The sequence below is a fragment of the Cygnus atratus genome, chromosome 8 (genome assembly GCF_013377495.2).
Source record: "Cygnus atratus isolate AKBS03 ecotype Queensland, Australia chromosome 8, CAtr_DNAZoo_HiC_assembly, whole genome shotgun sequence".
Classification (NCBI taxonomy): Eukaryota; Metazoa; Chordata; class Aves; order Anseriformes; family Anatidae; genus Cygnus; species Cygnus atratus.
The window spans coordinates 23,128,603-23,150,274 of NC_066369.1; the positions used below are offsets into that span (position 1 = coordinate 23,128,603).

General features: G+C 39.3%; 1 protein-coding gene across 4 annotated transcripts in view; it reads left to right on the top strand.

Moving 5' to 3' along the window:
- Positions 1-21,672, top strand: part of MAST2 (microtubule associated serine/threonine kinase 2) — a 192,420-nt gene that overhangs the window by 81,859 nt on the left and 88,889 nt on the right. For 3 of the 4 annotated variants that reach the window (XM_035537680.2, XM_050712246.1, XM_050712247.1), the window contains exon 4: positions 280-311. In XM_035537680.2, the coding sequence (XP_035393573.1) occupies positions 280-311 (32 nt within the window). Of the gene's footprint in view, positions 1-279; positions 312-10,233; positions 10,441-21,672 lie in introns of all 4 variants that reach the window. The other variant, XM_035537681.2, reaches the window with a different exon arrangement.

Below are 21,672 nucleotides of genomic sequence, written 5' to 3' on the forward strand. Positions count from 1 at the left end.
CCCGCGGCCGCCTGCTGCCACCTGGTGGCGCCGGGCCGCGGCCTGCTCCTGCGGCCTGCTGCGGCCTGCTGGCTGACACAGGTTACAGCCGGGTTGCTGGCTAACACAGAATCACAGCACAAAGTGAAACCCTTGCCTTGAAAGCCCAAGGCTTCCCTCACTTCCGCTGCTTGGGTGCAAACCGCTGTTTTCTCACGGCCTTGGCCATTCGCTGATACGTAGGTGGATAATACGTACTGGCACAGAAAATTAACTCTGCGTTTTCATTCTGTTTTCCAGAAGGAGCTCAGTCTACCTAGAAGAGGAAGCTTGTAAGTACAGCTATTCTTTATTTGATGCTTCTTTGTTTTGAGCACATATAGCTGTTCCCTTGTGGAAGTCGTATAAACAGGCAGCTAACTCTCTTTTCTCTGACAGAATCAGTCATACACATGGAAACAGCTTGCATTTCTCTGAGATTAAACCCCTATTCATTTCCTTAAGTGTAGTAGGAAAGATAGTGGTAGTGTAAGCTTACTTCTAATTACCAGCTTCAGTTGACCCCCATATGGAAGTAGCTGTGGTGTTGAGTGTTGCTTGCACTGACATCCCTCAAGTGACTCCACAGCAGTCACTTATTATTTATGTGATAAGGACAACTTCGATCACTGCTCTGCAGACGCTCCGAGTGGACAGAAATCCCCATACACAGTTCCTGAGTCAGGTGTTTGTGGAGCAGTCAGTGTAATAGAGATATTTTAATAAAGTAGCAAATGTTGGAAAAAGTAGGCTTTTAAAATTAAGTTTAAACAAATATGTATATTCTTTTCTTTTTTAGTACATGGTGCTTAAAAATTTTAGTGAATGTTTCAGTGATAGTAGGAGAACTTAGCTTTTGCTATACTTACAGATTTGTGGTGGAACAAATTGCATTATTGATTGCATTGTATAAAAGAGAAGGCATTTGAACTGGCTGCTGTTGCATTATGATTTAAAATTGCTTCCCAAAGCTTGTATACTAGACAAAGCTCACAAAAGCATATAACCTTTCTTCTTCAGGTTTCTGGTTTTAATGAGAAAAAACTTTCAATCTTTTAATGTGAGCTCTCTCCTTTGTATAAGAGGCAGCATTTGGAAAATGCTGTGTAGTGCCAGTAATTCAGTGCTGAACAATACAAGGGATCAAAAGGGCTTTTTTTTTTTTCTTTTAAATGGGGTATGACCAAACCTTTTTACTTAGTTCACATGACAGTGGTGAAACACTCAGTGAGTTATGTAAAGAAGAACATGAAACTCTGACAGCTTTTATTTATTTATTTATTTATCAGCATGCCTTAAAGGCTAGTTTAGCTATATTTGCTAGATTTGTAAGAATGGTGATGTTCAGGAGTTTAAGATTGTGAAGGTGCTTTGAAAAATTGCTGGAGTAGTGAGTTACCAACAGGGTTTTTTGTTTGTTTGTTTAATGTAACGTAGATATTTTTGTAACAAAAGTTTTGGAATTGAAATTGGCGATGCCAGAGATTTTCCCTTCCCTCAGTCAAGTGTGGAGGTGGGTATGACACAAAACTACTCATACACTTACCTTTGAAATATTTGAGATGTAAATGAAATCCTTCAAATGTGTAACATTTTATTTAGTCGCAACTAAACTGAATGACTGAATGTTTTGTTTCTACACTGATTTAACACCTTTAGTTTTTATTACTTTAGTTTTCTTCCACTAGTGAGTGCCTTTTAAGCCATCATTATGTGAAGAAATTCAGCAACCTATGTCTAGAAGATCCAGGCTATAAATTTTAAACGAGGTTGCAGCTACTAGTGAGACTAAAAGTGTAGGGAGAATTGAAGTGTATTCGGTTAGTTGAATTTGTTATCTAGTTGATTATTTATATTTTCTGGAATTATAGATTCTGTTGTCAATTCTACCAAATGATTTTTTTGTTTGTTTGTTTGAAAAGTATAACTATTTAAGAAGTCAGTAGTGCATTGCAGCTTGTGTATATTTGTGTTGATGTCATATATTGATAAGCATATAGGCTCATTGAAGTAGATCCTGTGGAGATGATTCAGATATTCCAGTATCAGAGTACTTACTTGATTTAAAAAAAAAATAAAAAAATCCACTGTTAGTCTTCGAATCAGGAATTGGAGAAAATTATATCAAGAAATGCAATAATTATAGTGTGTATATAAATATATATAAATAAACATATTTATGAATGTATTAAACCATTCTGTCAAAAAGGGTGGCCTAATAATGTGCACTTAAATATATACTGTAGGCATTTCTCCGTTCTTTTGGAGGCTTTTCTTCTACTTGAATCAACTCAACAATGAACATCATATGAAAAATAAATTCTGAAATTAAAATTTATTTTGGAAAGGTATTCTACTGTGGCTAATGAGTAGGGATATTTATGGACGTAGCTAGGTCCTGAGTCATTGACTGCCGTTCATTGACTTTGCTTCACTGACAGGAGGAGAAGCAGGAATTGACAGATGGATGAAGCCTCTGGCTTGGAGCCAGAAATCCTCAAGAGGTGCATCCATTTTCTGCACAAACTCCAGCCTTTGTAGCAGTTCAGGACTAATTGTATTATATAGAAATATATAGGCACTCAGCATTTCTCTGCGTGCTAGTCAGGAGGCTGGGATACATTAACTACTGTAAAGAGATCACATCTGGGGAGGAAGTCATTATTTCCCAGCAAACCAGAAGTGGAAGGAAGACTTGATTATTCACAGAATCACAGAAGGGTTGAGGTTGGAACCCTGGAGGCTGGGTGGTCCAAGCCCCTGCTCAAGCAGGGCGACTCAGAGCAGGCTGCCCAGGACCGTGTCTGGGTAGCTTTTGAAGATCTCCAGGGACGGAGACTCCACAGCCTCTCTGGGCAACCTGTGCCAGTGCTTCCTGATGCGTAGACAGAGCCTCCTGTGTTCCAGTTTGTTCCCAGTATCTCTTGTCCTGGCACTGGGAACTACAGGTGAGAGCAGAAGAAAGAAGACTCTGTCTTCTTTGCCCCCTCCCTTCAGGTATTTATAGACATTGATAAGATCCCCCTGAGCCTTCTCCAGGCTGAGCAGTCCCATCTCGCTCAGCCTCTTGTCACAGGAGACGTGCTCGAGTCTGTTTGCCATCTTGGTGGCCCTGTGTCGGACTGTCTCCAGTGTGCGTATATCTCTCTCTTGTACTGGGGAGCCTAGAACTGGATGCAGTACTCCAGGTGTGGCCTCACCAATGCTGAGTAGCGAGCTCTTCGTGACAACACTTCTTTTTCTTTATTTGACTTGTGGCTTCATATTTATCTGGGTCTGTATTAGTTGACTCTGTTTTTGTGCAGGAATTGATTGTAGGTGTGGACAATGTTCCTACTCTTGCTTGCACAAAGGAAGAGGAGTGAGATATCTCAGTATTTTGGCAGTAGAGAATGAGGAATTTTCCCACATAAAGAAGGTTATGTGTAAAAGCAGAACCAAATGAATGGTTGGATGGAGCCTGTGAAGTCCCTTGATTAGCAGTTCCTCTTCCGTATTAGCAGAAGGGAACACAAACCCAACGTAAAAAGATGGTTTTGCCCTTGGAGGTCTTGCAGTCTAATCTTAAAATAATCATCACAGGGTGAGTAAGATGGGGGAACTGTACACAGGGTGACATTGCCTGATTATCTAGATACCAATTTGTTGTCAGTATAACCTTCCACAGAAACACACAGACTTTAAGCACATTTAAAACACTACAAGAAATTATACCCAACTGAGCTGTAGGCTGCAAAGAGGTTGAATAATACAAGTATTAGAAGAGGAACAAGTAGTTGCATTCTGTCTCTGGTGTGGCTCAATAATCTGAGTTCAAAGTTTTCCTTTAATAAATTATGCATATAAATGTATTGGCTATGTTTTTCTCATGCTTTGTTCACAAAAAATAATTACCATTTATGAATATTTTCTTTAATATCAAACAGCGAATGCAAAGTGATAGACCCAAACTTTGATCTCCTTCCTATTAGCAGAAGCGGTTTAATTACTTGCAGCCATTACCCTGTTCTGTCCTTTTGGTGCCACGGTGTGTACAGAGATGGGGTTTTTGTACCAATGGATTCAGCTTTCAAATGGTTTTGATGTGCACCTGCACGTGAAGTGCACTAGAGGCATTCCGGACTTGAAAGACAAAGGTGAGGACCGCGCAGCAAGATGAGGCTCGTGATGAAGCGCTCGTGTTCATGTGCATAACAGCAACGCTGCTTCCAAGAAAGCAGGCTGTAAAGTGCAGATTTTCCTTGTGATTGCAGGATACACAACACAGTAGTGCAGCTCACTATTTCTTCTGATTGCCTCCCAGCTAATCAGCAGTCACTAAATCTAGTTGGGGATGCATTTGAGCCATCTGGTTTCTTGTTCAGTATCCCATTTTTAATAAATCCACTTGTATATAACATGAACTTTATTGACCTGCTCAATAAAGGTTTCTTATGAACAGCGTAGGTTTGTTTGAACTCCTCATGTTTTCTTAGGTAGGTTTACTAGATTGGATTGCTGTGATCTTTGTACTGTCCAAACATAAAATTTTATAAAAAGAAAATATTGCTTTCCTAGTTTATATCTACATCAATAGTAATTTCCTCAGCAAAGTAAACTTGTGACACTGGTTTTAATTTCAGATGCAAGATTTTTTTTGATTTTTTTTCCTGTCATCAAACATCTGTATTAAATACAGTTCTTCTTTTAAAGTGCACGCCTGAGGGAGAAAGAACTTGGCAACGTAAGAAGCATTAAAAATAATTATAATTTAGAACATATCCAGTGAAAATAGTTGTTTCACCAAAAAATCCCACGTTTTTGATGGTCATAAAGATATCTGTGGCATCGAAGACCAAATGCTTATGTTGTTATATAAAGTAAATTACAGTTAGATGGGGGGGAGTAACAAATTGAACTATTACAGATTGCTGTTTTGGTGGTGGTAGGTGCTGATATGAAATAGTATTCACTGTAAGTTTTTGTGTCTGTCTTTGTGAAATGTGGTAAGCAAAATAATAGTGTTTGATAAAGACATGTGCAAGGCTTTTATGGTGGTCTTTATTCCTTTTAATCGATCTTTAAGGCAATTTATGCCTACTGTGGGGCTCATGCTCTCCGCCCCATCCAAAGGTACCAAGTCTCTGCGGCTGTAGAAATTTTGTAGAGTTTCATTAAGCAACTCTTCATAATAATTTGTTAAACTTACCCCAGCTTCTTGATGGTAAAATAACGCATAAACACACCAAGGCATTTCATTGGGAGGATGTGCTGAATACCAGTTTATATCAGTTTCTTTTTAAACTGTAATGCTGGGACCTTGAAAACAACAACAAATAGCAGGAAAACAAAACAAAACAAAACAAAACACCCTGAGCTTTAATGCTGGTTTATGTCCTTTATCCTGCCATGCTCAGGTGCCATGGGAATTTCCTCCCTGTCTGCAGAGAAATGGAGTGTATCATTCAGTTTCCGTTCATCTGGGAGGGCAAGCATTTCTGCTGGGGATCGATGTCATTTCCCTGCTAGGAGCGAGCACTGTGCCTAGAGTGAGGACAAGAAATGGGGAAAGAAATGGTTCTGGAAAGGAGTTAAGCTACTTCTGCACACTGTACTGTCTTGGCTCCGGAAACAGAGTAAGAAGTAATGCCTTCGCTGAGTGCTTTCTGCCTGCGATATCTTTATAGCTGAGGAAAGAGAGAGGTGGTATATTCCAACTGCTCCATCCTCTGAGCTGCACTGGAGCAGCTCACAGGCAGTAGATCAAAAATAACCCGGTGCTCCTAAACTGATATGTGGGGCTGGCTCTGGAGGAGGAACGTGCCGAATTCCTCCTGCAGGACTCTGTAGGAACACTGCTGTTTGTACGTTAGGCTTTAAAAATAATTTGGAAGCGTTTTTTTACAAAAGAAGTGATTTAGTGAATAAGGAGGATTTTAGTGTTCTGTATGTGTTGTAATCTCAGAGATGAGTTTAGGGAGGGTTTTTTGCCAAGGATTTAAAAGCGAGAAAAGTTTTTTTGTGCAGCTTTTGTTATCAAATTTCCACTCTTTAATCCAGATTCTCATTTAGTGAGTATAATAAAATTATACATAACAAACATCAAATTTGTGTTCATGCTTTTGGCTGCTTGCTGCGCTTTCTTACCTTGGAGGCAGTGTGGGGGGGGCTCTGGTTGTTGAAGGAACAACCTCCCAAGAAAGGAAAGTCACTCGGGCACCCTGGGGTTGGCTTTCGAGTCCGATAATTTGTTTCCCGGGTGGGACGTGGCTGTCGAGAGGTTGTGAGCTTGTGTGGGGCACTCCTGCTGCGATGTGAATCATGGGAGGGGCTGTAGATAAGGGTTGTCATCTGCAATCTGGCTTGATTGACGAGTGCTTCAGAGCAGCAGCGGGCTTCACATGCCTAAATAGGGTCTTTAAGAAAATTGCTGTATTTTGGAGAGACTTTAGAGAGTTACATATTTGGAAATTTTATTTGGAAAGCTAACTTTTTGACAAATAACGCATTTTAGGAACACTTGTCATTATTTTATGGCGGTTTCCGTAATAGCGTGGTATTGATTTGGAGGTGATTGCAATTACCATTTGCAAACAAAACTGCAAGACTTGCATTGTACCAGGAACATTGTATCCTACGGAAGGCGATTCCCTGCCCCCTGCCCTCCTCCAGCACCTGGCCGCAGCGACTGCTTCTGTGCTGCTCTCGTTTCAGTGCCAGAATCCATGAAATTTGCAGCTGAAACATGGCCCGGTAGCCGCCTGAGGATGTTTTGAGAATAAAGTTGTGCATGTTCTTAAGTGGATTGATTTCCGAAAAGGGCCGGTTCACGTGTTTGCTCGGCGGTCGAGAACAGCTGCTCTGTGTGCCGCGGATGACTCTGCAAGGGCTTTGGGTGGAAGCGGTGACTCTATTCCTATCGCAGTGTGAGGTTGCCAGCTGCTATGTGAGATTTCTGCCAGAATCCTTTCAAGTGTGCCATCGCTCCCGTTGGCTTGTGCGCTTTCCTTTTGATTTGGTGAGAGCGACTGCTCCTGCTCCTTGAAGCCCAGGAAAAGTTTGTCTCTGATTTGCTGAGCGCTAAGCCCGAGCGTGTCCGGAGCACGCTGCTGTCTGCCTGGCAGGTCAGGTCGTTGGTTTGTCTCTCTGACTTTTCTGTGCCTTCGTTGCATACTGGTGGGCTTCGTTTCCTTTCTCTGGATGCTATAAATAGACTTGTAGAAGATTTTTTTAAAAAAATATATAAATAATGACGTTTTTGACACGAGCCGTGTGATTAATCTGGACCATTACCGAACTCCTAAGGTCTCTGTGACACTGGGGGTACGCGAAGAGCTTGGGATTGCACTGATTGTTCTCTGCTCTGTGTTGGAGTGATAAGAGTGGGCTCTCCTTTCTGGCTTTAAGCCTCTTATTCTGGGAAGGAACATAGTGTATCATCAGCACAATGATGAAACGGAGGAAACAGAGGCTTGGAGCCCCATCTCTGCGGATCCAGTAAGGACTGTTGTGAAAAATAAATTGCACTTAAACATTTCAAATGGAAAATATGAAGAAAACAAGCTAGAATATTCTGTGCCAATAAACATTGCTTTTATTTGTTAGAACTTTATCTGTCATGCTTATGTGGCTGTACACAAAATTTCATTTTGAGAACTTTAATGTTTTATTTCTGTGGAGCATTTACCATAAAGTATAGCCAAAAAAGAGCAATATTTAAATGTTTTTAAATGGGGTACATTGTGGTTAAGTTTTATACCTAGCATTAATTAATATAGTGAAACTGAATGTTTGTAACTGTCTTTCTAGTTAGATCACTCTTTTAAATATAAAAAGTGCTTCTAATAATCTGCCAGAAAACTGTCACAGGGCTCCACTGTAATGAAACCTTTACTACCTTTGCCATCTTCTTAAAGTTTTCAAATGTGTTCTTAATTTAAATTTGAAGCAAAAAAAATCGCTATTTACATTGCCACATATTTCTACAACTGGAATATCAACAATTCCTTTTTAATACTGTAGCCTTTAGAAATGCTTTGAAATCTGCTATAGAAAATTGCTTTTTCTGATGTTGGTAATGATGTTGATTATTATTTCTATTGGTTAAAATGAAGGAAGCTGTATATTTAATGCTATATGGATAATAAATAGGGGAAGTTAAATGAATCTGTCACAGTGAAGGGAGGAGCAGGGTAAGAGGCAGGCTTAACCTTTTGTGTCTGCAGACTGTAAAGCTCATCAGCTGTTTAAGCAGAGGTTGCTAGTGGGGAGGATTTCCAATATGTAAAAGTTGCTTACTGATGAGAAGTATTTGGATTCAGTAGGAAATTAAAAGCAGGGAACAGTAACAAACATGCTTGACTTCAGGACTTCCAATATAGCATGTCTGAATACCAAACAAAAGCCGAAGCACATCCCAGATTTACCTTTTGCTAGGAAAGCTTATGTTTAAGTACAATAAATAGAAACTTCTTTCATCCCTCCATCAAAATCAGTTATAGTTGTAAAAATATGGTGGCACTAGATTGTGTTTTAAAACATAAGCACGGTAAGCATAGCATGGGACTGCATTGTTAAGCATTGTCCAAATTTTAAAAAGGAAAAGGCTTTTTAAAGGAAAGGCTTAAAGGAAAATTTTAAAAAGGAAAAGTACAGTGATACCAGAGAGCATGCATGTGGACAATACCCTGTGCAGTTCATGACTCCCTACATAAAGTATAGGGATGTACACGTTACATTTAAGCATTGAGTTTTGAGGATTAGATCTAAGGAACTTTGCATTTTCTGGTACTGATCGTAGGTGAATCGTAAGATGTTAAATACTTAATATATTTCCTTTTGCAATTTCTGTAACGTTGTGTGGTTGGAACATAGTTATGTGCAAAGCCCAAAGGACTCCAACTGGAGGTGATGTATTTGTGGGTCAAATTGATTGTTCTATTTGGATTCCCTATACAGAAAAAACAAAAGTTGTTATGTCACCACTTAGGAAGGAAAATGTAACTTGTCAGGCAAACCAGGTAATAAGCTGTATAATTTTTCCAGAGGGATGGTTGTACTAAAACACTTGGTTTAATTTTTTTCAAATAACCCCTTGAAGGGTTGAGCTCATCAGTGATGCAACACTGCCCTAAAACTTGGTGACAGCCTCAGGTTTTGTATTTAGAGCTGATATGTCCACCTGATACAGTTCAACATAGGAGTATATTCAGTATATGATTCTCTTATCTGAGAACTCAAAACCTATTTTCTTATCCCTGTATAAGAATCTGGGCAAAAGGCTTTCATAAAGTATATTTATTTCACGATACATTATTTTGGCTACCCATGATTTCTTTATAATATCAATATTTATAAGTTAACTTTTACTTTATTTCTAGTGAAGGACATCTCATCGTGTATAGTTCAATACAGTAGGTGTTAAAAATTTTTTACGTTTATATACAAGTCTGTGTGCAGCTTCTTGAAAAGCAGCTACTTAGAGAAATTTTCTGTGCTCTCTGCTTGTAAGAGAACTTGTTGGCTGCTAACTCTACAAAAGCAGGATAGTTTACAGAGCTGAGCAGAGAGCTGGGAATCGGTTTTCTCAGCTGTAATCCTAATGCTACCATGGATGTGCTGTGGATGGGTCACTTAACCTCTTTGTGCCTCAGTTTCCCCACTGCTAAATTAGAATCAACCCATTTTGCAGTGCTGCTTTCAGGCTTATTTGGTTGATGTTTTAAGACATTCTCAGTGCTAGATGTTCTCTAGTTAATGGTTCATGTAATTCATGTTTTCACTGAGTATTTTTGTCGTTGCTGTAGCTGTGGTATGGAACCATGGCTCCCAAATTGCAACCTGTGAAGGCTGTGATACGAATGGCTCATGTCAGTCACTGGCGGCGCCATTGGCATCTTTGTTAATTTATCCCAACTAAAAGTTTGACAATGGTGTGTGATCCAGAAACCCTGGGAATCACTGTAAAAAAAATAATTAAAAAAAAGGATTTGGATAATTCCAGATGAGAAGATTTTTCATAGTGGAAAAATAACGTTTAATAGGTACTGTAATGACTGACAAATTATGTTTTCGTTTGGGTGATAATTGAGTGACTTCTGTCCACTAAGTTCACTACATTTATTAAGAAGATATAACTTATGCTTTGAAAGCTGTTTTTCTTTGTATTGATGTGATAAATAGAAGATGTGATATTGACCCTGATTTATTTTTTTTTCTACCGTGGTACCTTGTCAGAATCTCCTCTCCTTTGTTCTCCCACTGCCGAGGAAGTGATGTTCATCAGCACATGTTCTCTCCTACATCTGCTCCAGGTCTGCAGCACCTTAAATTCCCATTTAGTGCTGACTGTGCACTTGTTACTTCTCCTCTAGTATTTTACCTGAACTCACAAGTCCAGAGCAATCCGTCTAGTCCATGCTACAGCCATCCTTTTCAGTGGAGGTAAGGAGAGGTATCAACCAGGAATTTCTAACAGTGTGGTGTTGGTGTAACCATTTATGAACTTAACAGCTTTTTAGTTGAAGAGAATAATATGTAACAGAAGTGGGAGCCTAGTAACCTGTAATTTACCTCCAGTCTTGTAGTGTTGTTTGGTGTTGCTTGTTTGTACACATTTTTTAGTTCATTTGTAGTTGAAGGCCCTGCAGAGGGAAGAATGGAGTCCTGTCTACCTGAGCTTGCATGCACATTCCCGGCTAAACCTTTTGCTGGCTTCTGTGTGCGTGTGCAACTTGTATGGTGCCTCACAGGGATCGCTGATGTCAAGAAAACCAACTTGAAAGTGAAACAGCTTGGAGTCTGGTCATTAAGAAGCCCTGCCTGGAATTGTGGGTCTGTGCTAACCTACTGCACTCTGTTCTTTTCACTGCGAATCCTCGTTAGTTTCTTACTGAAGCTAACAGTCTGAGGTCTGTCTGCAACACAGGGTCCACAAAGGATAACGAGTAAGTTTAAGTTTGTTGGTAGCGTGCTTAGATATGGGCTACAGGAGTTCGTAAACTGAAAACAAATTCCAAAACAGCTCAGTTTGTACTAAGGTGCTTGAGAGCCTGGCTGGCATCTTTCATGTTCAGGAGCGGCTCTTGCTCTACTGCTGTTATGGAACATGCAAGACCCCGGTGGAAACCTCTGGTTTATTCACTCATGATACCTACTGAGATTGTCACAAAGCCTAGCGCAAGGTAGAGATCTTTGTGTGTGCAGTTATGAAACTTGAGCTAAAAGGTACCTACTTAAAACTTGAGCCAGAGGGCTGGTTTTGAAGTTCGCATACTGCAGTGTGGATGTAGCTGGTCAAATTTCAGTTACTCATCAGGTGGTAATGCAATCGCCCCTGATTGCAGGCTGTTATTTCAGAGGGAGAGTGCTCTTGCTGGCCAGCTCTAGTAGGAGGAACAAGAAAATGTGAAGTTTAGCTATTTTAGGCACCTCTCCCTCTAATGGAGAGTAACATATATTGCATCTGTTGAGTGGAAATCAGGCTGTCAGCAAAGGATAGAGACGTTGTGTGTGTCTGTACTTGGCTTCTTGTGCATTGTCACAGAGAGAGGTGGTCACCCAGCCTGCTGCTGCTTCCCCTGCAAGTTTGGCAACAGGCGGTGAAAATTCTTGGTGTGCTGCTCACTTTGGCAGCACGTGCAGTGAGGGGAAGGGCAGTGACTAAAGAGCCGTCTCGTAACGTTTTAATGTCATTGCCACCAATATCTTTTAAAAGGAATTTTTGTTATTTGAAAGCTGGTATTGGGTAATGTTCCTGTACAAGGGTTATTAAATGTGATTTAATGCTGTTTAGCACTGGGGCTAATTAACGGTCTGGTAAGTAGTAATTAATTATCAGAATTAGATCACTGTTAAAGTAGGTTGAGAACAGCTCTTTTTGAGAGGGGATCTAATGATTATTGATTTTCCAAAGCCTTTTTGGTACTGTTTTTTTTTCTTTTTTTTTTTTCCCTCTGAGAATGCTCCGGTCTTCAGACTTTTGACATGGGTCATTGAATAATTTTACCTTTAAGAATAGTTCATATAAAAGACGTGATGTCGAGTTATGTTTCGCTGTTACTATGGACTCTTCTTGATGATGATATTTTTCACATATGGGGACCTTCCAGCCATCTGCTCTTTAAATGCTGAATGGTTGATGATTCACAGAGATGTGGTTCTCTGTAAGAGCTTAGGTCTACTATAATAACTTTTTATTTTTGTCCTTGTTGCTTTCACCTGTGCAGCTCTTGATCCTGGTTTATGCTGCCTTTCTTTGTTGTAGCTGTGTTTACTTGGTTACAGTACCAGCGATAGCCATTCCTGCTTGCTTAGAGCAAAGGTTCATCTTGGCAAGTTATTGCTGTCATTGATCTACACGGCTTAACACCCTCAGGTTAGCCAGGCAATGGTTCATTTCCATCGCTGTGCAAATGATACTAGGAACTGGTGGGAAACGTAACTAAAAGGTGTATGCCTTCAAGTTAACTTTCTCATTTTTCACCATCAGTGTGTTGCATTTCAAGTATCTGTATAGTTTTCCTCCTTCTTGTGTCTTTTGCATGGTGTGTTTGATATTTTTCAATGGACAAATGAACAGCTGTTCGTGCATCTGGTATCAGGTGTGTTCTACAGCTAGCATACAAGTTCCTGGCTTCTGAAAGAAATAATCTAGTTGAGAACAAAAATGTTTTATACTAATATTTGCAAAATTGGAAATAATGTAAATCATTTTAAGAATAAAAGATGTGAGGTGGCACGATTACAACAAAAATAAATGGATAGTGGGTGAAAGAAGATTGCTACAGTTGATACAACCATGGGTTGGAATTCAATTTGCGTATCTTTAGGAAGAAAAGAGAATGATGTCCAAAATTAAACTCAAGGAGTGGGTCTCATATTTGGGTTCTGGCTGGTGTACTTCTGGGGGTAGCAAGGAAGTCAAATTACTGAAGAATATGAGGCCGTGTTTCACAGCTGGTCCTCTTTATGAGTTGAGTAAATATGGGTGAGTCTTTGTACACCCATATTTGGCCTTTAATTTAATCAAAACATGGATTTACTGCAGTTCTTGATATTAAGTTGCTTAAAAGATGCCATGAATTAGTTGCTCTTAGAAGTGAGGGGCCTTGAGACTAAAGCAACATGAGCTTTCCCCCCGTTTCACAGATTATTACACCCTGTAACTCCCTCAGCAAGAGATAAATTAGTTTCAATACTTCTAGAAATGGATTCATTTGTCAGTGGTAACAAGGGTGAAAGTGTTCAGGTCTCTTAGTTCTGGCCTCTCTGGGTACTGCAGGTGAGGTGAAATCTCAGCAGAAATTTTCTTTACCCTAACCAATCAAGGGAGGAGTTGAGTTCAGTTGCATTATTCCAGGGATGCTTTCTTGTGCTATTTTGATTTTGTGAACTCGTACCAATTGTGGAACATACTGATATAGGGATATATGGTAGAGATGATTTTTATAGGAATGTTTTCTCTTGGAGGTTCTAGCCTTGATAAAGTTTATTGATAATAGCTATTCATTTTTTATAGCTCTGCAGAATAGCTTTAAAGATTTTTTTTTTTTAAGCCTGTATGAAATCTGGTCACCATTTCTGAATGTGCTGGTGCTCAGATCCTAGCTGTCTTCAGTAAAACAAAACGGGAAACCTGATGTTGCTCCAGAATACTTTGTGTCTGAGCACAGTACATGATTACTCAATCAGTGTGTAATTACTATGTTATGAGTTCAAATAATTAGGATTTTATGGACATCTGTGATATAATTTAAGAATATATTAATTTACTTAGTTAAGAACTTTATTCTTAGGAACATTTAATCAATAACTGTGGTAAGCAACAAGAATATATTATACGTAGTCTTTTAACAAATGTGCTGGGAGGATTGCCTGCCTTTATTTAAAGCCTTTCTCGTATAAGCTCTTGCAGTGGATGAGGGGGCACCTATATTTAGAGCTACAGCTTGTTCGGGTGTATGAGAGCAGTCCCAGCCAGTCTCTTCTGTTGCCGTGACCAGATGGGCTTCCCGGGCATTGCAGCGTGCCCATCAGCTCAGCTTCACCAGAGCGTGGGGATGGAGAAACTTGCCTTTGTTGAGTGGGATCTCGTGTGAGCCTGGTTCTTTCTCTCATTTTATGTGCTGGGATTGCTGGTGTGTCTTGGTGAAGGTTGTGTAACTCCAGTCCTTTACTTCAAGGCGGGTGTAGAAATGTCTTCCATGGTATAAGGATGTGTTCTTGGTGTTGTGTGTCCGTGCCTCTCCCTGCCCCCCAGTACCTGTGTTCTGGGTTTTGACTGGGTATCTGCACCAGAGTTAATTTAATGGTATGCTGAATAGGATTCGCTAATCAGCTTAAAATGCCACGTGTCTAGCTTAGCTAAAAAACTGATAATAAACATCTTAAGTATATAAACTTAATCAGTCCCAGTTGTAACTCATACCCTCAGCAGAACCACCAAAACACTTAAATAAACCTGCCTTAATCAGATTGCCTAAAACTATGTTGGTTAAAATGTGTCAGTACTTCTGTTAACATAACCAGCACAGACCTGATGGCTGTGTATATAGTATGTAAATACCTGAACAAAGAAGCTGCTTGGATTATACAATAACAACACGAAAGACCTTCAGCACCATAGTTCCCTTATTGCGAAGTCTCTTAGGAAAACAAAATTCATTTAATATTCACAGTGAAGCTTTTGGTTTGAAGCGTACTTGTATTTTACAACAGCAGGGCAGCACCTGTAAACAGAAGTTCCATATTTTTAGAGAAGGTGAAAAACATTTCAGAATTCAAACCTGATGAGATTCTTTATATTCTTATTTTGGAATATCTCCAAGTATGTCAAGATGTGGTGATAGTTTCCTTTCTCTACTTAAACTTCCTCTTAGTTTAAAGTCACTTGATACAGCTTTTAAAAGTTTATTTTGGTTAGTATCTTATTTGACAGATGGCAGAGGATTAATGAAAAGGGCTATATTCAGATTGAATGACATTTGGAAACTGTTCTGTTTTTGTAGCAAGTGATACCTTCCTGCTTAGTGCTTGATTTGATACAGGTTCTCCTTTCTTAACTGTGCTAAATAATTGGTCAGCCTTTACTGCAATACAGTGTAACGGCACTTTTGGAAGCAATGGAGATAAGCAATTCAGTTATAATGAATAACAGAACAACTTTGTGAATATGTCATTATGCATAATATGAAATGGTGAATTTTGAGTAGGGAATCTTTTGGCAACTGAATTGTAATCTACATCTCACTTTGAATGAATGAACTTCCCAGAATTCATTTCTTTTCTAATGGAAATTTTTCTCTTTATTCCTTTTCTTCTGTATCAGTTGTTATTCTTGGGAATAGGAGATGGAGACAGAGGCTACAGCTAGGAGATGGAGACTACAGGGAAGAGACATATTGGTGATGCCTAGAACTCACCTGGCTCAGATTTCTCATGCTGATTGGAAACGGTTTGTTTGCCACGTGGTTGGAAATATTCAGGCATGGTGGCCTTTGGTATGGAGTCTTGTGTGCAGAGTTCATTTGCCTTGCTTGTGGCCCTGTAGCCTTCTTACACCAATGTGCAGCTGAGGGCTGAACTGTGAAACTGGCAATTCCAGTGAGTTGTATCGTGTTGTATGGCAATGTCTGTAGCATTGGCTGCATCTTGGTAAAGTAGTAGGACCCCAGACATAGCCTCTGATCGCTCCCGTGAAACATTCTGATTTTCTGGCATCTCTCTTAACTCTCTCCTCTTGTGCCCTGAGGGTTGCCCCTTTGGGTTGGTGGTGTCAGTGGAGGAGGTGCGTGGCTTCCCTTACAATAGTCAGGAGAAGCATCGCTCATCTTTTTCCCAGTCTGGCTGTATAATTTTTTTCATGTCGAGACATTATGTAAATGCTAAAATCACCACATCCTGCTTGGGTTTGCAGCAGTGGAAGAGTTAAACACTGGGGTTTGGAGCACGAGGTGTGAATTCTTGTCCGGTTCCAGGCTCACCGTGCAGGCTGCCCTCCATAACCACTTGTAAAGCATAACCTGGTGGTTTGACCTGGCGAGTCAGAGGCTCCCAGAGGGGAGTATGTACCTCTGACTTGAGAAGTTGGAGTGCTTTAATGTTTGCTAGCCTTTTCACCTATAAACTGAGTGATTCATAACTTTTTTTCTATGTAATTGTGTTTGAAGGCTCTGATCTGCTCACACGCCGGCATATGAATCGACTTGTTTACTGCCCCTGAAGTATCCAAAGAGTTTGACATGGCTGGGAGCAAGCTAGCAACTTCCAGTGAGAAACTACAAGCTCAGAAGGTTCTTAAAATGCTGTAGTAAAAACTGAGGTTTTACTTTTTCTGTTTTCATCCTCAAATGACAGTGATTTCCTCCAAGAAATTGTAGTGTGCTCAGTCTGTGCAAGATCCTTCCTTCCGTATAGCCTCTTCCTTTTGATCTTGAATGCAGATACAGAAACAACATGGACACGGAAAGACTCCTGGCAAGGGAATCATTCTGAGAAAGACAAATATATTCTTAACCAGGCAGTCATGTGTTTATTACTGTTGAAGTCTCTGCAGACAATTCCATGCATCTTCCACAACTTGGTTTTTAATTGCACTGTGAGGCAGCCAGGTTCTACCTTGTTTTGACTTGGAAATCTGTGAACGCGCAAACAGGCCTGTTTACATCCCGTACCAAAGAGCTAATAGTAGACAAGTACTAATAGCAAGTACCCAGTGTCAATTTAACAGACGAGCTAGAGAGAAACAGAGATTATATGACACAGCTGCTTGCATTTGCATGGGATTATTCCTGCCCATGACCAGGAGATTCCTTTTGGATTTGTTTTCTTTAAAAATTACCGTTTGAAGCCATGAGTTGCAATTTCTGATTTAGGTAGATGAGCCATTTAGGAGATCAATATTAACCTGAAAGCTTACAGAAAGTTTTTCCTTTTTTATATTCTAAATCATTTCAAGGAGACATTGCATCGGTTTTTAAAATTGTATCAGATTTCAGCTGTGTCTAGCCACCCTGATCTACATTGAACTTCTGTGTCAAAGTTAAGCTCTTGGTTGAATACCATGCCAGAAGGTCTGCAATACAGCTTCACCATCTACAGTGTATCCTTTCATACTCTGTTTTCCACAGGCTGCACCTATATCTTCATTTTTTCAACATCTCTCTTTTCCTTTTATTTTTTCATCTAAAATACACTCGTTCTCATCCTCCAAGTTCTCTCTTACCCTCATTTTTCTACTAAAATTTTGCTATTTTGGCTAGCGTTTATTATTCTGTCATTCAATCCCTGGTGTGGTACTTGAGAGCACAATCTTCTAACCTAGTTTACATTACACTGTCAGTATGAATTATTAACGTTCTAAAATAAAGTCTTCAAACCGTAATCTTTGCAGTGGTGAAAGAGCTCTTTGTGCCTCTGTATTCCTTCCTCCCCTCGCTGGCCTTTCCTTTCTTTAGAGCCCCAGCTCTTTACAGTAGGTATGTTACTGATCTCGCTGTCAGAAGAAGAAGAAGACTTGCTGTGCAGTGACAGTCGCATTAGCACATCTCTGGCCTGGAATTGGTATTTATTTACATTTAAAAAAAAAAAAAAAAGTTGTGGAAATAGTACTTCGTTTCTTTTAGAAGATCTGCTGCACAAGTACAAGTGATATAATGGGTTGTATTGTCTGAGAAGGTGGACAATATTTTTTGTCCTATGATGTTCTAGCTTGTGTTCTAGATCTAAAATGAGAATCTAAAAATGAGTCTCATTTTTATTTGACAATAGATGAGAAATTTAAAATAACAGAGCAGGTCAGGTTATAATTCTCAGCAAATTTTTAGCACCAAAGAAGTTAATCCAAAATAAATGTGGCAAAAATCCACATCAACTTTCCTCCATGTGTCACTTCAATATGACTGTTTGTCCATTCTGCTTCTGAGGTACTGGAATGTTCCAAAATCATTAAATGCCCAATTTTCCAAGTGAATCAACACACAAATATTTACCAGAAGTGTTCCTTTAAGTTACAAGTGTCTTCATTTCACTCACAGAGAACTTGCTATTAGTTTGAACAAAATGGAGATGATTGCAGCTGCACTTATCTTCGACGTAGAGGAGCAGCCCAAGGGGATGTGTTCCAGCCTGCAGCCCATGGCTTCATGTGCGCAGCCTCCTCTGACACTAAGATGGATCATAAAACCGTGACCTGTCGCTTCTGCAACTTTTCCCTTCTTATTAGACATAAGAGCAGATGCAGACTACGCCGTAGAACGTCACAATCTACTTTTTACATACTGTTGTTGTAAGTGATCAAAGTTGTGAGAAGTACTTGATTAAATAGCTTTGCAGGTTTTGTTTTCTCTGCAGAAGTTACATTCTTTGGACACGCAGGTGGTGTTCATTTGCGTGTGTGATTTGTGCTGTCTTGACGTGTTTGTGTAGTAGTTTAATGTTGTACAAAACAACATGAAGAGCTGAAAATTGTTATTTGTGTTTCTTATTAGTTTTATTTTTATAGGTAGGACAGAAACGTAAATTATTTTCATTTGAAAATATCAAAAGTCCAAAATGTGCTCACATTTTTTTTGATCTACCAAATCTGCATAATGCTGCCTCTGCTAGTCAAAATTTAGAAAACAAAAAAGTAAAGTACGAGGTGAATATTCCTATTTATCTACATTTTCTTTTTTCTTTCTATCTGAGGTATTTTAAAAGTGGCTATATTTATTTTTAAAATGTCTGAGCAATGTTGTTATATATTTTTGCTGCTAGTTATATTAGGTTAGTTTTTTTATGCCCTTTTGTAATGTGCTACAGTAGAGTATAATACAATTTAGCAGTGCAAGATTTTAAATACCGTTTTTAGTATTTTGAAATACATTTTTCACTGGAGACTGCAGAAATGGTTGAGAGTTCCATGTCTGTTCTGTACTTTATTTCAAAGCAGGGAATTCAGTTTGGGACAATTTATCATAAATTATTCAATCTGCTTTAGTGTTCCAAAATTATAACCTGTATGTCCCTGTTTACTTTTATTTATATATATATATATATATATATATATATACAGACATAGAAATATATACACACACTTATAGGGGGACATACATGTTAGAAGTCATATGTAGAACATAGAAGAGCTTGTAAGCATGATGTAAATTTTAAGAAATGTTGCTTTAGTAATGTATCAGCTTTATGGGTTCACCAGAATTACTGTAAAACAGTTTATAGAGATGTATCAATCTGTAATTATATAAAAATCAGCGTTCCAGGCTCGTTCTCATGTTCATTCTGTCCTGTACATTTTGTATTTCTCTGAGGCACACAAGTTTGAGTAGTTTGTTTGCCTGCTGGTTGATGATATGTTATCACTGCTTTCCCAGACTTTAAGATTAAAAGCTAAGCTTGTGCTGTGAAGATTCACATTATTCCAAAGGAATAACTAAAATAGGGACCAGTTTCTGTTAAAATTCGTGGCCAGATTAGGATTTAATTCCGTCTTTAGATGAACTTGTTATCCTTTTTTTCTTTTTTCTTTTTTTTTAATACCAGCACTCATGATGTTCCCTAGCATGGTTTTGATTTCTCATGTCTTGTCTGTACCATGGCTTATTTTGTAAAGTCTATTCTTATCCCATGCTCTAACTTCATTAAGAATTTATGCTTGAAAATGTAAAATTCATCCTCTTAGTCTGTTCACTACATTAGCATTCCCCTTGCTCCCAGAATAACTTCGTAGCCAACAATCCTACAAAATAAGCCTTTTGTCTCAGAAAAGGCATGGTAAATGCAGGGGCTTTACGGTATCCTTCATGAGTTAAACAAGCAATGAGGAAATGAGCTGCAGGGTGGAAGTGCCAGCTCTGGGCACGCAGGTCGGAGCAAACAGCTGGAATTATACCTAGGAACAAATCAGACGCCACTGCTTAGTTTGGAGCTCAGGCTTGAGTTGCTCTTCTGGGTACCATCCTGCCACCCGACGATGCGATCCCTGCTAGCTGGCTGCCAAGGGTAGCCCCAAGCCTCAGTGCTCCATTTGGGTCCTTGACGTGGTGCAAAATACGAAAACCCCATTACGGGAGCATTTAGCAATAGCTGTGCTGCTTTGTGGAGAGGCTGATGCAGGGTGGAGTGGCCGGAGAAGAGATGAAGATGTCTTCCTGTTTGGAAGTACGGCTGCATAGTTAATTCATTAACACTGTACTACAGGTTAGGAATAAATTTTTAAGTGCATCTTTTAAGTGCAGCATGATAAATAATTCATGATTACGATGACGAAATGCCATGGTGGTGACAGCAGGCTCAATTTATGTTTTCCTTTGGCTGAGTTTTGGCTGGTAGAGAGGGAAGAGCTTGGCAGAAGGATGCCGAGGTTATAGCATCTCATGCTGTGTTCTCACAAGCACTACTGAGTGGTTTCAAGAACATTTTGGATAAAGCATTAAAGGATTTTGTATAAATGCGAAGTGAGATTTTCAAAACTGATCAGTATTTTTATTTTTCAAATGTCTTCTCATTTGTATGGCATTTGAATCACATACCAAGGGGACATTTGATTAAATAAGATAACTGACATTTGAATCATATATGAAGAAAACAGGCCAGGGAAAGAATGCGAGATCTAGTAACTTATTTAAAGAGGCTGCTTGACCTTTCCACGGCATTTGAGCCCAGTCATCAATTTGGTGAACTTGAAATCATGTTAAATGTATGTTGTACTGAAGTTGCCAATATCTTACTAGTGCTATTTGTGAATAATGTTGTAAGGAATATTAGCAAACTAATTAGTATTTTTATAAATAGAAATCCAAAGAGAGATTTTCATTGAATATTTGTAGGATTTGCAGCACAACTAACTTGGTGTTTAGCAATGTTGGCTTATTATCACTCTTCAGTAGAGTTTTCATATAGAAAATACAAATTATGACAACAGAGCTGTAGGTAGCATCCTCTATATCTAAGTGAGTACAATTTCCTAAGAATTGTTTTAGGACTAAGGTATCAGGGCAGCTGCTTATGCTTAACCTGGGCTGTGATACTGTAGTGAATTAGATAGCATTTCAGGCTATTTGCTATGATGACAACCCCAGTTAGTTCGGTAACTGTGCCAGATTAAAGTTACATGAGAAGTTGGCAGCTTTTCTTCTAGTGTATGAGTGTACAATGCCTTATAGCTAATTCTGCTTCACTTCAGTAAATGTTGCTGATCCTTTGAATCATTATCTAAACTAATGCAGTCACTGGACTGTTATCTGCATGGGAAATGCTCACCAGAGGGAAGTTTGGTTATTCTTCACCCCAGAAAACCTGTCTATCATTTTTTAGTTTAATCTTAAGCAAATGTGTCCTTTGGAGTCCTTTTATACAGAGCCAGGACTTGAAATCTGGCCGAGTCACGGCAGTTAGAAGAGTGCAGGGCTCTGGTTCTGTATTGACTTGGAGCTGGGGTGCATGGAGCTTGGCCGATCTCTGGAAATAAATAAATAAAAGAAATGAGAAAGGTAAGATTGTGAAAGGAAGTGAAGAATGATAGAAAAGTGAACCTTAAAGATATATTCAACTTCATGTCCTCTCTCTGACTGCTACTTACATGGCTTGAGATGGCAGTCAGCTCAGTCTGTTCTGCATTTGCGTAGGTCACTGTTCAAATAATAATGATGCCCCAAATAGCTCACACATCTTCTATGTAAT